The 18,868-nt window shown below is 36.4% G+C and overlaps 1 protein-coding gene and 1 pseudogene across 4 annotated transcripts in view; one reads left to right on the forward strand and one right to left on the reverse strand.

The window, feature by feature from the left end:
- The window catches only part of TRIM33 (tripartite motif containing 33), a 133,154-nt gene that overhangs the window by 20,042 nt on the left and 94,244 nt on the right, over positions 1-18,868 (reverse strand). For all 4 annotated transcript variants that reach the window (XR_015255011.1, XM_086717898.1, XM_025927989.2 and 1 more), the window contains exons 5-11: positions 17,938-18,054; positions 15,190-15,304; positions 12,777-12,923; positions 12,217-12,334; positions 10,571-10,845; positions 9,755-9,919; positions 5,576-5,776 (exon numbers count right to left, since the gene is read on the reverse strand). Coding sequence is in view for 3 of the 4 variants with exons in the window: in XM_086717898.1 (XP_086574024.1) it covers positions 5,576-5,776; positions 9,755-9,919; positions 10,571-10,845; positions 12,217-12,334; positions 12,777-12,923; positions 15,190-15,304; positions 17,938-18,054 (1,138 nt within the window). In the remaining variant the exon portion in view is untranslated. The remainder of the gene's footprint in view (positions 1-5,575; positions 5,777-9,754; positions 9,920-10,570; positions 10,846-12,216; positions 12,335-12,776; positions 12,924-15,189; positions 15,305-17,937; positions 18,055-18,868) is intronic.
- LOC112872238 (cyclin-dependent kinases regulatory subunit 2 pseudogene) lies at positions 135-4,327 on the forward strand (annotated as a pseudogene).

Raw genomic sequence — 18,868 nt, forward strand, 5'->3', positions numbered from 1 at the left:
AGGCAAGGGAGGATTCCTAAAAAGTACACACCTTTCTCGCTAAAGGCGAGAAACATAAAGGGTGATCGCAAGCAGAGGGCTCACTGGGGGGGCCATTAGGGGTATTAACTGCCCAGTGGTCACGGCTGCTGGCCATGGATTCACTTGTAAGCCATACCTGCAGGAGAATATTTAGCTGCAACTAGTTAAGTGGAGTATTTTGGACGAGGGGGGAGCTCCTAATATGGGCCACAGATGGAAAGTGAACAATGTCACACCTGAACATAATGGAGGGGGTGGGGGATGATTCAAAACAGATATGAAAGTCTCAGGTTACCTATAACCTTTACTCCCACTCCTTCTATACTCACCCACCTGTAATTTATACTTCTGGCAAGACAGGCCTAAGGCTAGAAGAGGGGACAGATTAGGAAGAGGCAAACTGGAAGTACATAAAATGGCCTCTATGACGTCACTACAGCCCCCAACAGGGAAATGCTAGTTGAAGCATTCACCCCCAGGTTTCAGGCGACATGCATTAATAAAGTTGTAAGTATGGAAAAACATTAATTCATTTATTCATTAAATCAATGGTTTTTGAGTATCCTTGAATAACTGCATGGAACATGTGCTATATAAATAACTTCCATGAATTAAAAAGGAAAAGACAGGAGGCGCCTGGGTGGCTCAGTTGGTTAGGCGACTGACTTCGGCTCAGGTCATGATCTCACAGTTCGTGAGTTCGAGCCCCAAGTCGGGCTGTGTGCTGACAGCTCAGAGCCCTGAGCCTACTTCGGATCCTGTGTCTCCCTCTCTCTCTGCCCCTCCCCCGCTCAAGCTCTGTCTCTCCCTCTCTCTCACAAAAATAAACATTAAAAAGAAATTTTTTAATAAAAGAAATTAAAAAAAAAAGGAAAAAGGCAATCCAAAGAAGAAATACAAATTATCAGTGAACCACAACTAAGCACACAAATAAAAGAAACATAAATGAAATCAACAATGCCTTTTTACCTATCAGATTGGTAAAAATGGGAAGAAAAGATGGATTCATTTAGTCAGTGCTAGCAGCACAGTACAGAAATGAATAGTCAGTAACATTTAAGTTTACATATGAATATCAGAAATACAGTTTTCCCAAGACTTCATAATATCCAATATAGTTCCCAGATAGTTACTAAGTACACCAAATATGAAAAATTATAAAGAATTTAATAAATCATGAGATTATACCATTAATTATATGCTATTCTAAACAGAATCTAATATTCATTTATGTACTCAAAAAGTATGCAGGTTCATCATGTATTATCACCTCAAAGTCTAAATTACAAATATGCACTATCAATATGCTGGAGATGGACAGCAGAGCAAAATAAAATATAATTCAGGTTGAAAGAATTCTATTTAGATCAACTTCTACTCCATATTGAATGGCTATCATGACTACTATTAACATATATCCACAAATTACTTTGAATTCACTGCTGATTTACACTGCACAGTTAATACTACTGATTTACACTGCATAGTTATCTACTTCCTGTGTAGTCTCCCCTAGGTTTCTTCTTATTATACCATGGAAACTACAGGATAGGAGAGAAAGTAAGAGATAATAAGCTCCCTTCAAGAGATGACAGGTTTCCTTTTTCTTTCTACACTTGGTTCATACGGTTACCTACTTCTTATTTGTGTTTTTGTGGTAACCACCTCTAATTACTTTTAAAAGTAGGTGACAAGGACACCTGGGTAGCTCAGACAGTTAAGCATCTGACTCTTGATTTTGGGTCAGGTCATGATCTCATGGTTTGTGAGATGGGCCGCGCATCAGGCTTTGTGCTGACAGTGCACAGCCTCCTTGGGATTCTCTCTCTCTTCTCTCTCTGACCCTATTCCCACGTGTGCACACATGCTCTCTTTCTCAAAAATAAACATTTTTTTTTAAAGTTAAAAAAAAAATGTGACAGTAACAAGTGTTGGCAAGAATGTGTAAAACCTGAAGTCCTCACGCACTGTTGGATGGGAACGTAAAATGATGCATCCATTGTAGAAAATAGTTGGGCAGTTCCTCAATAACTTACACACAGAATACATGACACTGCAATTCCACTACTAGAAATTTGCGACAGAGAACCAATCACCCATATTCACACAAAAACTTGTACAAATATTTCTATAGCTATATTATTTCTACAACCACAAAGTGGACAACCTAATGTCCATCAACTGAAGAACCCATGAACAAATGTGGACTATCCATACAATGGAATACTCAGCCATAAATAGGAATTAAGTACTGATAAATGCTACAACATGGATGGACCTGGAAAACATGCTAAATGAAAGCAGCCCAACACAAAAGGCCATATATTGTAGAATTGCACTCATATAAAATGTCTAGAATAGGCAAATCCATAGAAACAGAAAGCAAATTAGTGGTTTCCAGGGACTGGATAAGAGGGAAATGGAGAGTGATTGCCAACGGATAGTATCTTTTGGTGTGATAAAAATGTCCTGCAAGTAGTGGTGATGGTTCACAATCTTGTGCATATACTAAAAATTACTGTCCTGTACATTTTTAAAAACTGGATTTTCTTGTATGTGAATTGTATCTCAATTTTAAAAAGTAGGTGATGAGAGACTCCTGGGTGGCTCAGTCAGTTAAGCGTCCAACTTTGCCTCAGATCATTATCTTGCAGTTCATGGGTTCGAGCCCCACAGTGGACTCTGTGCTGACAGCTCCGAGCCTGAAGCCTGCTTAGGACTCTGTGTGCCCTTTCTCTCTGCTCCTACCCTACCCCACTCATGCTCTGTTCTCTCGCTCTCAAAAATAAACAAACACAGGGGTGCCTGGGTGGCTCAGTCGGTTAAGTGTCCGACTTCGGCTCAGGTCATGATCCTGCAGTTCATGAGTTCAAGCCCCGCATCAGGCCCTGTGCTGACAGTGGATCCCACTTCAGATTCTGTATCTCCCTTTCTCTCTGTTCCTCCCCCACTCACACTCTGTCTCACTCTCAAAAATAAAGAATAAAAAAATTAAAATAAACACTAAAAAAAATAAAAATTAAAAATAAATGAATAAATAAAAATAAAAAGTAGGTGATGAAAAGGAAAGTCTAATATGTTGCCAAGCTTTTCAAAGCTGTGGAACATCTACACTTCCTCCATCTAGTCTCTGTCAGAAAGCACCAAACCAAGATCAGAATAGCCCTAGCAAACTATCGTTAAGTAAGACATTGGCAAACTTCCTCTTCCTCTTCAAAGTTTAAGACCTGGAACCAAGTCTTATTAATCTTTTTATTCTAAATCCCCAAGGACTTTAGCATATGCTAAGTGTTGAGCTTAATGATTCTTTTAACACTGTACATACCTCTCTCTGGTTGCCCAAAGCCTCTCAGTACTATACCTTTCCAGGCCTATAATCACAAACTATCTCCCTACTATCTCTCTATGGAGAGCAGGGAGAGAACCAGCCTTATAATTAGGAGCGTGAGCTTTGAATTAAAATTTTTCCATGTACTAGTCACTAATCCCTCTTACTCTCATCCATAAAATATGGGTGCCATTATGACAAGAGGACTTCACATATTAAACTGACAATACTGCTTGTGAAAGTGCTTTGCAAACTCTAAGTTTATGACTCAGAAATTTTACTTTTTTGCAGACACATTCCCAAATTTCCCATTCTGTATCGTCCAGTCCTCTCAGCACCAATACAACTAACATTCACTCAGCCAAAAAAGACCTCTCCTAATATTTAGGAAGCAATAAGATTAAGAGAATTCACAATGTGTTAGTGATTGTGAAACAATTTGAAGTTAAAGAAACATCCTTTAAAACTCTTATAAAATCCATAAAACCCATAAAAATATTAAAATGCAATCTAGGGTCTTAGTATCTTAGTAATTACACTGTTCCTTGCTCCCATGGTAACACCTGACTCTGAGTAACTTGCACAATGCAGGAGAGGACGACTCAGTATATATAACCTTCAAAGGTTACACAGAATGTATAAATAAAATGTTTTTGTCAAGTCGTTGCCTTGGCTTAATGGGGACATGCAGTCTGCTGAGCCCACTCTTGGTGCCTCATTGCTCCCACCCACCCTCAGGAAGCCCACAAGCAGATCTATCAACTTGAACAAGTATTTCAACAAGCACTACGAGTACCAGCGTATCATGTTACCCAGAGAACTTTCCTAACCAGTATCTAAAACCCATCTGATGTCTGAAGACCAGTGGAGGAGACCTGGTGTCCAACAGAGTCCAGGCTGGGTTCATCACATGATTCATGAGCCAGAATCACATATTCTTCTCTTAAATAACCTCTTCCAAAATATCAACAAAAATGAAGTATATCTGGGGATCATTAATTACACCTTTTTCAAATTTAATGTATACATATGTGAGGTAGTATTCAGTGAGTACTTGAAAACGTACAAATCATTCATCCATAACGGTGCATGAGCTGTATTCTTCACTACAACAGAGCTCAGTTAAGTGCAACTGTAAGTAAGTTATTATATGATGGCTCTTTTTTTTTTTTTTTTTTTTTTAAAGTAATCTCTACAACCAATGTGGGGCTTAAATTAACAACTCCAAGATCAAAGAGTTGCACGCTTGGGGCACCTGGGTGGCTCAGTAGTCGGTTAAGCATCCGACTCTTGGTTTCAGTTCAGGCCATGATCTCACGGCTCATGAGTATGAGCCCCAAGTCAGGCTCTGTGCTGACCGTGCGGAGCCTGCTTGGGATTCTTCCTGCACCTCCCCTGCTCGCTCGCGTGCGCACGCGCGCTCTCTCTCTCAATAAATAAATAAATAAACAAACAAATAAATAAATATTATTTAAAAGCAAAAAAGAGTCGCATGCTCCACTGACTGAGCCAGCCAGGCGCAGGCGCCTCTCTAAGGTGTTTAAGATAAAATCTCTTCTAGTCTGTTTTCCCTTTAATATAAGTGGCTGTTTGCCTTTGTTGCCTATGTTAAATAAAGCTTGTACGTTGCACTAAAAAAGTTTAATAAAAGGCTTTTAATTCAAATGAATTAATGAAATTTCATAAGGCACTGAAAGATATGTTTCTTCAGGAAAATATTACAGGTGAAAGGGACAGATGCCTCAGAGGCCCTTCTACTCTTCACCATCACTGCCTCTCTCAGGATGCCTCCTGCTCCTCTCCACAAGTGCTTGATACCTAGGCCTTGCAACCACTTTCTTTCTCAGTCCACTCTGTTTGCGCAAGGGGTACCTCATCCCTTTTGAACCAAACAGAAGAATGGCAAAGATGTGACCACATTTGGGGTCCTGGTGTCCTCTCTGGATCCAAGCTCACAGCAGGAGTGCTTTGTCTAACATAAGGTTTGTCTGTTGGCAGGTGGCAGAAAGATTAACAAAACTGATATCTTAGAACTTCAAAATATTGAGGCATGCTAGTTTCAGCACACATAATTTTTATTATCTTTTTTTACCACACATAACTTCAAAATCAAATAGTTAATACTCTACTCTTTGGAAATTTCAAAAAATGTTGTTCCTAAATTTAAAAGAAAGAATGCTTCCTAATTAACAGCTTTTAAATCTGTCATTCAACTTAAATACAAACCTGTATGGGTGGAATATCTGGCAGCGATGGAAGGTTTTCAGGATTGGTAACTGAGGGGATTAGCTCTATTGCTGTAACAGACGGGCTGGTGGGACCTCGATTTGCATTTGCCATCGTAGCTGTAGTAGGGCTGGTTGGATTGATTGTAGTGTTGTGCACCGACACAACAGGAAAGGGTCCAGCATGCCCTGGGTTTGAGTGCTGTTAGGAAAAAAGATGTTATCATTACTTGACCTGCCAGGATACCCTAATGTGAACTACACCTTTACAAGAAGTTTTAGTTTAGGAAGGATATACAAGTGTTTGATACCTGTGACTAAGAACAAAGAAGGAAGCCTTATCTTACAATAGCCAAGCCACAGAAGCAACCTAAGTGTCCATGCATTGATGAATGAACAAAGAAGTTGTATGTATGTATGTATCTAAAATGTGTATGTGTGTGTCTAGAATGCAGTATTATTCAGCCATAAAAAATGAGACAATTCTGTCATTTGCCACAGCATGGATGGACCTTGAAGGTATTATACTAAGTGAAATAAGACAGAGAAAAACAAACACTGTATGATCTCATTTATATGTGGAATCTTAAAACAAAAACAAATTCATATAAAATGAGTTCAGACTTGTGGTTTCTAGAGGTGGAGGGTGGAAGAAGAGGGAATGGCAGGTGGTCAAAAGGCAAAAGGTACAAACTTCCAGTAATAAGATAACAAGTAACAGGGATGTAACATACAGTATGACCATAGTTTTAAATATATAGAACAGAAGTAAATCCTAATTCTGTATCTCCATCTCTCTGCCCCTCCCCTGCTCGACTGTGTGTGTGTCTCTCTCTCTCAAAAATAAACATTAAAAAAAAAAAAGTAAATCCTAAGAGTTCTTATTACAAGGAGGAAAAGAATTTTCTTCCTTTCTTTTCTTTTTATTGTATCTATATAACATCATGGATATCAGCAGAACCTATTGTAATCATTTCACAATCTATGTAAATCAACCATTATGCTGTAAGCCTAAAATTTATCGTGATGTACATCAATTATTAATAAAACTGGGGGGAAAAGCCTTCTCCAACTTATACAAAAAAAGTAACAATAACTCAAACTTAGCCTTTTTGTTTTCCTACTCATTTTTGTCTACTTTTTAGGGAAAGCAGATTTGCCATTATTTTCAACCTGCCAGCCTGGTGACATGGCATTATTACAAACAAAGATGTACATAAATAGATGATCTAGAAGCCCCCAAAGTTTTTAAACATCAGGCCGGGAAAGTCACTGTTCTATTTATATTCCTCTTTGACTCTTCCGTCTTTTTAAAAATAAAAACAATTGGATAGTTGTCTATTATATAACTGATACGGTAGGAAAAAATGAATGTACAAAAGGAAATATGACATCAATTCCTGATTGTAATAATCTGTGACTCTAGGCAAATCACATAATCTCAGTAATTTAGAAATGTGAGTAACACCTCACCTGTCTCATTGTAAGCGACTGTTAGGATCATTTAAGATAAATATAGATGAAAATCCTTGGGAAACAAATTATACATATACAAATAAATAATTAGAAATTTTAAACACTGAAAATTCTAACATTCACTTATTTCTGTAGGGGCCTTAAAGTCTGATGATTCTGCAGCTTCTGCACTCTTCCAAAGGGTGTAGTTGCTCCCTGGTAATATTTGTGGGCTTTTGGGTACATGGCTATGTGAACACTTTTATGGAAACTAATGTCCAGATCTTCAACCTTCATATGTACTTTTTTTCTAAAGAAAACCCAATTTCCCTAGGAATGTGCCAGTCTACAGGTTCTCCTCTCCTTCTATAATTGCACTTCTCCCTCTCCCCTAAAACAGCACACCTCTGACCCATTTCAAATCCTATCTAACACACTACCCTGGGGCAGAAAATACTCTGAGACAAGCAAAGATACAAGTGTTCAGCTGATGACAAAGTGCCCACCTCAAAAACCTGAGTTAATAAATCTCTGAGTGGGTTCTGATATAAGATGATCAACAAACAAAAACAAAAGACATGAAGAAACTGTCAACTGATAAAGATGCATAAAGTAGTATTCATAGCTCATTCTAAGTTTTAGTTTATAATCTGCAAAAGTTCAAACAATTCAGGAAAATGAAAAAATTACTTTAATTCCCAGATACATGTTTTTGTAAACAGGTTCCCAAGCATCATAAGAAAACAGAAACAAGAAAAAACAGTAATAAAAACTGATGCTGAATTCTAACTCTAACAATTAACATACACAAATATATATAAGGCACCTGGGTGGCTCAGTCAGTTAAGCACCTAACTCTTGATTTTGGTTCAGCTCACGTCATGATCTCGCAGCTCATGGGATTGAGCCCCACACTGGGCTCTGTGCTGACAGCATGGAGCCTGCTTGGGATTCTCTCTCTCCCTCTCTCTCTCTGCCCCTCCCCTGCTGGCACTGTCTCTCTCTCTCTCAAAAATTAAATAAACATTAAAATAAATAAATACACACACACACACACACACACACACACACACACACACACACACACAAATGAACAGGAAAAAGGAAAAGGCTCCATCTGTTTCATAAAGAAATGTGTACCCAGAAGAATTTTATTTTTTATGTTTCCTAATATTCTTAAACCATATAAGTATATTTATGTATAATTGTACAGAAATTACTATAATGAAAATTTGGTCCAAAATAATATTTTTAAGCTTAATAATAGTCTTACTGTCACTGGAAATACAAGAATTTTTAAATTAAGATAGACATTTTTCCCACAGAAAACTGCAACTGACTGATCTATATACCCATCAAACATAAGTATATAAAGATAAAATTCTATAGACGAAGTAGAAGAGAAATTCAGGTCCAAGCATAAAAGAGACAATAAAGTTTGGACTTCCAAAAAAGAGCTTGCTATAGTATTTGGGATTCCACTGGATTAGTTTATAAGAATGATGAAACGGTTTGATTTTATGATGTCAGTAATTACAATATGCCAGAAAATATGTCCTTGGCAATCATTGAAACTTAAATTTATAATAGAACCTTTATTGTTTTTTTAATTTTTAATGTTTTATTTATTTTTGAGAGACAGAGTACAAGCAGGGAAGGGGCAGAGAGAGAGGGAGACACAGAATCCAAAGCAGGCTCCAGGCTGTGAGCTGTCAGCACAGAGCCTAAAGTGGGGCTCGAACTCACGAACCATGAGATCATGACCTGAGCTAAAGTCGGACACTTAATCAACTGAGCCACGTAGGTGCCCCTATAATAGAACTTTTAAATGTCAGTCTTAAATGTGAGGGAGTGCCTATTTTTCAAAAGTCTTTCCAAAGGTACTTGCGTATAAAAGTTGAAGAACCACTGCACTGGGACTATTTATCCAAGTTTAGTATGCAAACTGATCTGAGAGTTAGTAAAAGTTTACTATTTCTGAGTACTCTCCTCCTAGAAATTTGGACTCAATGGCTATGGTTCAGAATCTATTTTTGACAAGGACCTCATACTCATTCTGAGGGTTATTAAAGCATGCTTTGAAAAATATCACTATAACAGTTCCACAATGAACTTTATTATTTTATAACTAGAGATCATATGTAAAAGTAGCCTGATTTTATAGTCCTAACTCCTATTCAACTATAACCTACTATTCAGGCAAAAATCAGAAAACATGTTTTAAAATACACTTATTTTTCATAGCAGGCATTATCTATATCCTAAAAAGAAAAACAAGCAGGGAGAAGCTATACCCAAATAAATAAATTATATAGCACAGCTCTACTGTTTTCAAAGTCCTTTTTACAGATCAAGTTCACACTACCACATGAAAAGAACAGAGAAACAATTTCAGGAAACTAAGGTTCTAATCTTGACTTTACCGTTACCTCTTGTGATTGTGGATAAATAAAAAGCACCTTTGTTTTTTACTTCTGTAAAATGAATTGGCTGGACGAGACCAGAGGTTCTTAACCCATAGTATATAATGGGTATAATGCCATTAAAGAAGCTGTTAAAATTGAATTCATGTGTATGTGTAATTTGAGAGAACAAGAAGATACACAGCATTAATCAAATTTTCAAAGGTATCAATGGCCAACCCCGAGCCCCCACCTGCTTAAGAAAAACTATGTCTTTTAATTTTAAAATTGTATGATTCTTACAAATGTAACTCTAGGCATACTTGTCTTTGGAGGTGTGGCTGCATCATGGAATACTGAGGGCCGCTGTGCCTGGGTATCCCTGGTATCCGGGCGGCGTTCTGGGCCAATCTCATCTGATGGGCTTGGAAAGCTCCACAGTTCATGTTGCTTCTTTGCATTGTTTGCACACTGATCAATCTTGGAGGCTACAAAAGGTAGGCATTGCATTTGCTTAATAATATTTTTTATAAATTTATCTTTCAATGATAAAATGTTATGGTAAAAATCGACAGGACAGAATGGCATAAAGTATGAAGCGTAAGTCATTCTCCCCAACTCTAGCCCCAATCCCTTCTGCTGTGTGTGTGTGTGTGTGTGTGTGTGTGTGTGTGTGTGTGTGTGTGTGTGTGTGTGTAAAGCCTATCAACATTAACTTATCCAAACCTGGACTAGTGGTTTTGATTTGGATGGGGGAGGGGAGATCAAAAGAGATACACGGATGGGAATAGTTTGAATAAATGCCTAAGGAATGTATCTGATCTTAGGTAAAAAAAATATCTGGCTTTCTGGCCCCAAATCACACGTGAAAACAAAAAATACCTGGAATGGAGGGATAAAAACTTTTGCTCTTCTATAGTACCATGAGTTAGTTTCATATCCCATGTTAAATAGTTCTTTAATGCCCTTTGTCACATCTCCCCCAGGCCCCTGCCAAACCCAGAGCAAATATTTAAACTCTGACCTCTGAGCTTTGTCTCTGCTAGTCACTTTGAAATGTGCAATTCATCCCAATAGGACGGAGTGCAGTCTTGAGGCTTTCATCATTTTTATCAATCGTGCCATGCTCTAATACTCACCTGTTGCTGTAACATCTGTGGGGCTGCTTGTCGAGGGTGCTGCTGTGTCGTGGTCGTTGCTGTGGATACGGGTGCAGGCGGCTGCTGCATCCTCATCTGTTGTAACTGCTGATGTTTCTGTGCGTATACTTGCTGTTGCATGTGCTGGAGTCGAAGCTGCGCTAAGTTAATCTGTCCAGGGGTTTTACTAATGTGGTTTGTCCCTGGAGGAACTTGCCCAACTACAACATTAGGGGTATAACCAGGAGCTGGTTTACTCTCAATTACTAGATTACCTGAAGGATTTAAAAAATGAGAATAATTTGCATATAAACGATTAAATCATCCACTTTTGATTGCCACTATTTTTTTCTCTTTCCTTTCACAACTATTAGCACTCAAAGCTTCTGACAGGACAGCAGAGGTGGGAGATAGGTTTAAAGATGATGAAGATCAGAAACATAGTCCAAAGCCAAATAATTGACTTTTGATTATTCAGAATAATGTATTGTGTATTATTCTATATTTACACAAATGTACAGAAAATTAAAGATCTGAAACAGATGTTATTGGAGGAGGCACATCTAGTCAGTCAAAATCAATTCTCCTGGACAAGATTCAAGGATATCTAAGACTGCTAATGCTGATTCCATTTTCCTTTGAATTGCCATACTATTCAGGGCAGAGTACTACATTGCTAGAAAACTGTCTCCCATGGAAACATGGAATGTTTTAGCCACTTACGTCCCTAGAAATGACAATTTTCCTTGGTTCTCACACAGCCCTTTATTTTCTAGGAATAGAAGGCAAATTTTAGGAAGGTTGGATGTAAGGCAGAGTTGGCAAACCTTTCCTTTAATGGGTCAGATAGTTTAGGCTTTGCAGACCACATAAGATCTGCCATATATTCTTCTACTTTCATTTATTTTTACAAGCCTTTAAAATGTAAAAAACAAACTTAGCTACCATGCCACACAAAATACAGTTTGCCAATGCCTTCTCTAAGGCTATAGCCAAATTTTAATATACACAAAGATCACTTTTTTACAGAAATCCATTCACCTCTGCTTTTACCACTTCCAGTGGTGAGAACTTAACTACTTTCAAAGTGAGTTTCCTCAATCTGTAGACAGTTCTAACTGTTGGGAAGTTTTGGGTCTTTGTTTTAAATTGAGCTGTTTGTCTGTCTCTCTGTAACTTTCACCTATGGTTGTAGGTCCACACCGTGGACAAGAGTGAAGCCCATTTCTCTTCTGTGTGGAAAAGCGCTACTCTTATCTTTCAAACATTCCTCAATGTGACTTTCACACACATCAGCATCCTGGAGGGCCTCCTCTAGTGGACAAACTATTAGGGCATCTAATAAATTCTTGCAGAGAATGAAGCCCCATATGCTAGGTTTTTTACATAAAACAGTCATTACCAATTTTCAAGTATGTGGGGGAAAAGTCAACAATAATACACATTTTTAAAATCTACACACAGGAGACGCTCAACATTCTTCAAAATGTCACGAACAGAGCACAAGTGAGTTTCCAATGAGGAACATATTTTCCAAGAAGTTTATGTGTTACAGTAAAGCTTTAAGGATCTAAAATCTGTTTTAGATTCTTTCTCCTCCTAATTTAGTGTTCCCAGTCACACTGAAAAAACTAATTAATTCTCACCTAAATTGACTACATTCTTTGCCCAGAAGGTGGGATCACAATGGAAACGGATTGCTCCATTAGCAGCAGGCACAGGATCACACCGTGCTTTCAAAATATGGCGCAACTGAAAAGTAATCTTGAAGGGAAAAAATTCACATTAGTCTTAAAAATTAAGTATTACCTGAGAAAACAAACATGGTAAAGACATAAAAAGCTCATGTAGCCCCACGATCTGAGATGAGACAGTTGTGTTTAAAAGACTACCTATATTAGCAATCAAGTGCACATTTCTGGCAGAAATGATTTATCATGTATCTTCAGGACAGTAAATACTGTATGAATCCATTTACATGAAATTCTAGAAAATAACAGAAATAAGATTAATGGTTGCCTAGGGTCAGGAGTAAAGGGGAACAAAGAAACTTTTGTGGGTGATGGAAATTTTCTGTATCTTAATGCAGTGGTGGTTACATTGGCAAAAATACAAAATCTAGGCTTGAAACAGCTACAGTTCACTGAATGTAAGTCTTAATAAAATCAATGTAAAGACCTGTGGATAAACACACTATGTGTCTCACCAGTCGCTTGCTGTACAGTAGAGCTGTGCTGCTGCCACTCGCAATTGCCCAGTTTGTGAAGTTCATCACATGCTTCACCTGCCGGGAAAGGCCTGTGATGTCATTCTGCTGCTGTAATAACTTCATCTGTCTTTCTTTTGTAACATTCTGAAACAGAACAAGAGTTCAATGAAGAATTCTATACGAAAAATCCAACTCATTGTTTCTGTTGCAAACGAACACAATACCTACGTTACTTTTTACAATCGGGATAAGTTAACTTATCTCATTATGGAATGAGCCTCTGATCAAAAGTTGGAAACTAAACTTAGGCAAACAAAGGCGGAACTAAAACTTAGTTCTCAAAGCTAACAAAGGGGCATTCCACATATAAAAATTGTTAGTTGATGTCTCCCTTTTCCTTCAGAAGATAAAATGTCTTTGTTAAAAATAGTATCTAGGGGCTCCTGGGTGGCTCAGTCGGCTAAGCGTCTGACTCTTGGTTTTGCCTCAGGTCATGATCTCAAAGTTTGTGAGTCTGAGCCCCCATCCGGCTCCACGCTGACAGCCCAGGGCCTGCCTGGGATTCTCTCCCTCCCTCTCTTTTAAAATAAATAAATTTTAAAAAATAATAAATTAAAAAACAATAAATAAAAATAGTATCTATTAGGCTAATCCAATATACAGAATCTGTGGCATAATGAGCTGACCTTTAGAAATTTGATATAATCAACTCCACACTTTTAGGTCCAAAGAAAATTTTGTGTTACCAGTGCCACCTACTGGTATAGCAGGAGGCTAAAGTTAAAATCTCTTCCTTCAAATACGTTTAAAAGACAAAATGAGAAAGGTAAATTTTAAAGCTCTAAGAGTTAAGGAACCTTTTGAAATAACAAAAGTTCTCAAAGAACAAGAGCATAAATAAGAATTGAAGGACCAATTTGAGGGCAAATGCTGCAAAGGAAAAATAAACTACCTGGGAACTAAAACTCCCGGAAGGGACAGGTGATATCTTATATGCTCTGACATCTGGCATGCCAAACAACCTATCTACTTTGCACTTGACCATTTTCTGAACACCTCAACTTGACTCATTGGGCAATTTTTTCCTAAGAAAACAAGTTGCCCATTTTATAATGCAAAACGATGGATAAAAGTATTCAACTGATAGAAGTTTGATTCACAAGTTCCCTGGAAATCATCCCTTCTACCAAGCATAGGAAAACCTTTATTTTACAAAGTTTAAGAACATATTACACTAGAAAACATCTATTCCTTAAATTCAGCATGTTAGGCGTGTGTGGCAGATTTATGATTCAGTATTTTTGTATATTTTAGCATTAAAAGGCATCTTTTCATTCAAAAGTTCTTGAAATGGTTTACGATTATTTTCGACCTAAGTTACAGTGTATTTGCAGTAAGTTAAAAGGTTATCAAAAGATTATCAGAAATAGTTGCTGCTCAGTGTTCTCCACGAAGAGTCTTTGAAAACAAAAATCTGTTAGAGTTAAATGCATCAGCTGAATGTACAAGAGGAAAGAGACCTCCAACTTTAATGGTATGTGTGAGAGTACTTTTAATCTCACAATTGTGTCTCAATAAAAAGATGTATTTCAAAAGACAGAAATGCAGAAATAATACTGCCAACATAATTTCTTTCATTTGTATGTAACTATGTGTCTAGTATTTCTACAATGATCTATGAGGGAACGGAACAGAAAATAATCTGTGGAAATGTTGAGGTTACAAGTAATAGAAATTTAAAAAATCAAATACATAGCTTAAATTGCTACTGATGATGCAGAAAACACAACCCCCTATCACCTGAACCGACTAAAGAGTACCAAATTTTGAGAACCAATGAACTGTGGTCAGTAGAGACAACTCTGTTTAAAACTTAATTTGGATTTCAAACTGACTGGATTCTTATCTGGAAATTTATATCTGCATATTAATCTTAAAAAATGCAATAAGTTTAAAGTTTATAAATTTCAAAATGAGCAGCATTTTTAGCAAAACTATGGAATATTTTCAAAATAAAGTAAAACACAAATGACTCAAGCAGACCCCAGTATACATTCACATGTAAAAATTAAATTGAGGCCCTATATTCAGGGATGGGGGTGGGGGAGTGGGGAGTAGTAGGTTGGCTTTGTCTTTGTTTATATCACATTTTAGTAATAATTCTTTAAATCTTAAGAGGACAACACTATCTCCTCATTTATACAGCTAAAATCAGTATTACTGAATTGGGCTGCAAATTAACTAACTCAGTAAAGCTCTATTTTCCAATAGAAAATGAAATGAAAAATGTTTTTAATTTGTCTTTATTTCCATACCCCCCCAACCAATCTAAAAGACCTTTCAATAAACATTAAAAACAGCTAAAGAGCAAGAGAAGCAGTTGTTGTTTTATTTTGGTTTTGAACCATACCTCTAGCTGCTGTAAGAGAGATTTTCCTTTCTTATTAATTTCATTGATAAGGGTGAAAATGGCCACTTTAATTTCCTGTTCTACTCGTTTGTTAGTCTCATTTACTTCTTTTATCCTGAATAAGAGAAATGCATCATTAGGTTATCAACTTATCCTATGTCTCTGAATCATCAACTGTTACAGAAATTCATCCAACTGGGCACTTAAGCAAGTAATTAAAATGAAACCCTTGTCAAAATGTACAACTTATGTTTCGGTAGACCTGAGCACTCAGTTTGGTCTAAACAAGTTATTTATACAGACAAAGAATGGATTAAATATTTAGTAATTTTAAATTAAATTCATAAAGGTAGTTTATTAATCTAGATGGCAATCTCCTTTAGCTCCTGTGACATGAATGTGATATATAAACATCTGACATCAACAACTGCTATTTAGTGTCAAATCTGGCACACTGGATCTACTTAATGCTTTTCAAAAACAATGTGCAAAAGAACAATGTTGCAAACAGTAATTATCTGTTGAAACAATAAGAATTAAGCTTAGAAGCATTTATTTTCACTTACAACTTAACTACTTAAAATGTGCCCCCTCCTTCCATAGGTTCTTCTCAAAATAATTTTCCTACTATATAGAATTAAGGGCATAAAACATTTTCAATCCAGTTTTAAAAGAGTTCGATGTTTTAGAATAGGAAGGTTTCAGCTGCAAAAATGAAATTGCTGATACCTATTTCATTGGTGGGGGAGAATCCTACCCATATAAATGTATAAAATGTTAAACAACCAAAGAACGTAGCCTTCAACTTTTATACATTCTAACTTCTTTACAAACTATTACCCACACTTCCAACCTCTAAACTGTCTTTTCAAATTTGAGTAATAATATAATTTTCCCTCCTTTGTCTATACCTCAGTGCTTGTTGGGGCACTTATTTGAAAATTTTATTCAATTTTGTCCTTATTAATGTGATTGGAAAATGTCTTTTTAAAAATAAGACTGCTGATTACTAATGATAACGTAGGATTCTAACTTAAAATGACTCCGCCAAATAGTGAAATTATTAAGCTTGCTAAAAGTAGTGAACAGTTAGCCACTGTCAGACTCCCTTTGGTTTAAGCATGTCTACTACATGTTCAATTGTGAAGAAAGAAATCAATGTACATTAAAAAATGGAGATATAGGTCATTATGTGTCTAAAGGGAAAGAAACATTGGAGATTTCAATACTTTAAAAAAAAAATCTTTCCGGAGATGAAATCATGAATTTCTCCAACCCTTTGCAATTTCGTAACACATAAACTTCTTGTTCTACTTCTCTACACATAGATTCAGGAACATATATACAAAATATGTACAAAACATATGTACAAAAATATGGGACTGCCATATGAATCAAGTATCTTTTCTTTGAAAAGGACATCCATCTGTAATTTATAAGACAGCTAGCTATCCTCTCCAACATCACCCACAACATATCAGCAGTATTACTAAAACATCCTGATATTTTCATAAGAATTAACCATCCATAATTAGTGCATGTGAAGTATATACAGTTCACCCTGAGCAAAGTGGAGGTTAGGAGCACCTATCCCCAGAGAGTCAAAAATCCATGTATAACTTTTGACACCCTAAAAGCTTAGCTAATAACCTACTGTTGACCAGAAGCCTTACCAATAACATAAACAGTTGATCAACACATATTGTGTATGCTACATGCATTATACACTGTATCCTTACAATAAATAAAGCCAGCTAGAGAAAGGAAAAATGTTATATTTATCGGGGGGGGGGGGGGGGGGGGGTGGGGATCTGCATATAAATAGACCCACACAGTTCAAACCCATGTTGTTCAAGAGTCAACTGCATTGTTACATATTACCTACAACCTTGGAGTACACTTTATTTTCTTTTGGTATCACTTCTTAAGATGAAAGTTCTGCCACCTTATAGTCTAATGTATAATGCGCTATTCATTCATCTATTTAATATTTTTAAGTATTGCCATTTTAAATAAAGTAATTAATTTTAATATTCTAGAAATACCAGAAGTCTCAATATTCGTGAAACTGAAAAATACTTACTAATCCTATTCATACCTCCAGGAATATACTGATTTTAATTATGCCAGCTCCAAGTGTTCATCTTTCTACCCCAAGAATCCTCATCTTGTTAATGTACTCACTTATGGAACTTATTCCAACTTGCCTATCAATAAATTTAGTTTTTTGAGAAATTAACCTGAATAGAATTTTTAAATGCTGACGGGATTACTGATAAAAATAATAGCAATGGTCAAAATTTGAGAGTTTACTATGTGCCATAAAGTGTGCTGTTACATACAAGTTATAATAATAATTCTGCGAGAAGTAGTGTCTTTAAAAATGCTTCTTTTACAGGAGACATTCTTCATAGTCTCTCCTCTATACTATGTCAACCACACAGTTAAAAGTTTTATAATTCAACTCTACATAGTAACTGCTTTTTCCATCGTTAACTAAGGCTTTACAAAGAATAGAGTTTTACTGATTAGAAAAGAGTTAAAGATGTATTTTAAGAGTATTCAAAATTTTGGTGAATTAAATCTTAATTAACACATATCATAATCCAAACTCAAACTTCTACATATATTTACCCTTCTAAAAATGTTTTCTATATATGCTTAATACAGAAGGGAAACAAATTTAAACGATCTAGTGTGTATAATAATTTTTAAAGTGAAATTATGGTTTTAAGGCAACACACTTACCTGTTCTGCACCTGAGTAGCTGCAAAATGAACATAATTCTTCTTCTCAAGAAGCTTAGCCAGTAGATTCTCAATTGCACCTTTCTGGTTTTGAAAAGCTTCTTCAAGAAACTGATACCTTAAAACAAAAACAAAACCACATTTAAAGCAGAATAATTTACTATTGAAATTCTTAAAATGAAGAATTGCTACATGATTCAATCTTGAGACCATAACTTAAATTATCTGCATTCTATGCTGGCCTCACACACCCTACCATGAGCAACTTTTAACTACCAATCCCTTCCCTTCTGACCCACGCTTAAGAAGCTATTTATTGTAAGACCAGAAAAATTTACTTAAAAACTGTTCAAGTGCTCTTACATCAGAATTTTGATTCAGAATTACATTTTTTTTTTCAAATTCAAATACTGGAGAAGCTTGTATACATTTTATATCATAAAATCTGTAACATTACAGAAAATACTTTCAAAGGTGGGAAAACTACCCATAGCTTTAACATCATAAAACCACTACTAACTACCACGGTTATATTCCTTAGTCTTTTTATTATGCATTTTATTTTTATTTATTTTTAATTTTTTAATATTTATTTTTGAGAGACAGAGGGAGAGAGAGGGAGAGAGAGAGAGACAAACACTGAGTGTAAGCAAGGGAGGAGCAGAGATAGAGGCAGACACAGAATCTAAAGCGGGCTCCGGGCTTTGCCTTCGGCTCAGGTCATGATCTCATCGCTCATGAGTTCGAGCCCCGTGGCAGGCTCTGTGCTGACAGCTCAGAGCCTGGAGCCTGCTTCAGATTCTGTGTCGCTCTCTAACTCTGCTTCACCCCCACTTCATGCTCTGTATCTCTTTCAAAAATAAGTAAAACATTAAAAAATTTTATAAATAAAAAATAAAATACAAGTGTAATCATAATGTATACACAATTTT

This window comes from Puma concolor, chromosome C1 (genome assembly GCF_028749965.1).
Source record: "Puma concolor isolate L17-30 chromosome C1, mPumCon1.1.hap2, whole genome shotgun sequence".
In the NCBI taxonomy this organism is placed as follows: domain Eukaryota; kingdom Metazoa; phylum Chordata; class Mammalia; order Carnivora; family Felidae; genus Puma; species Puma concolor.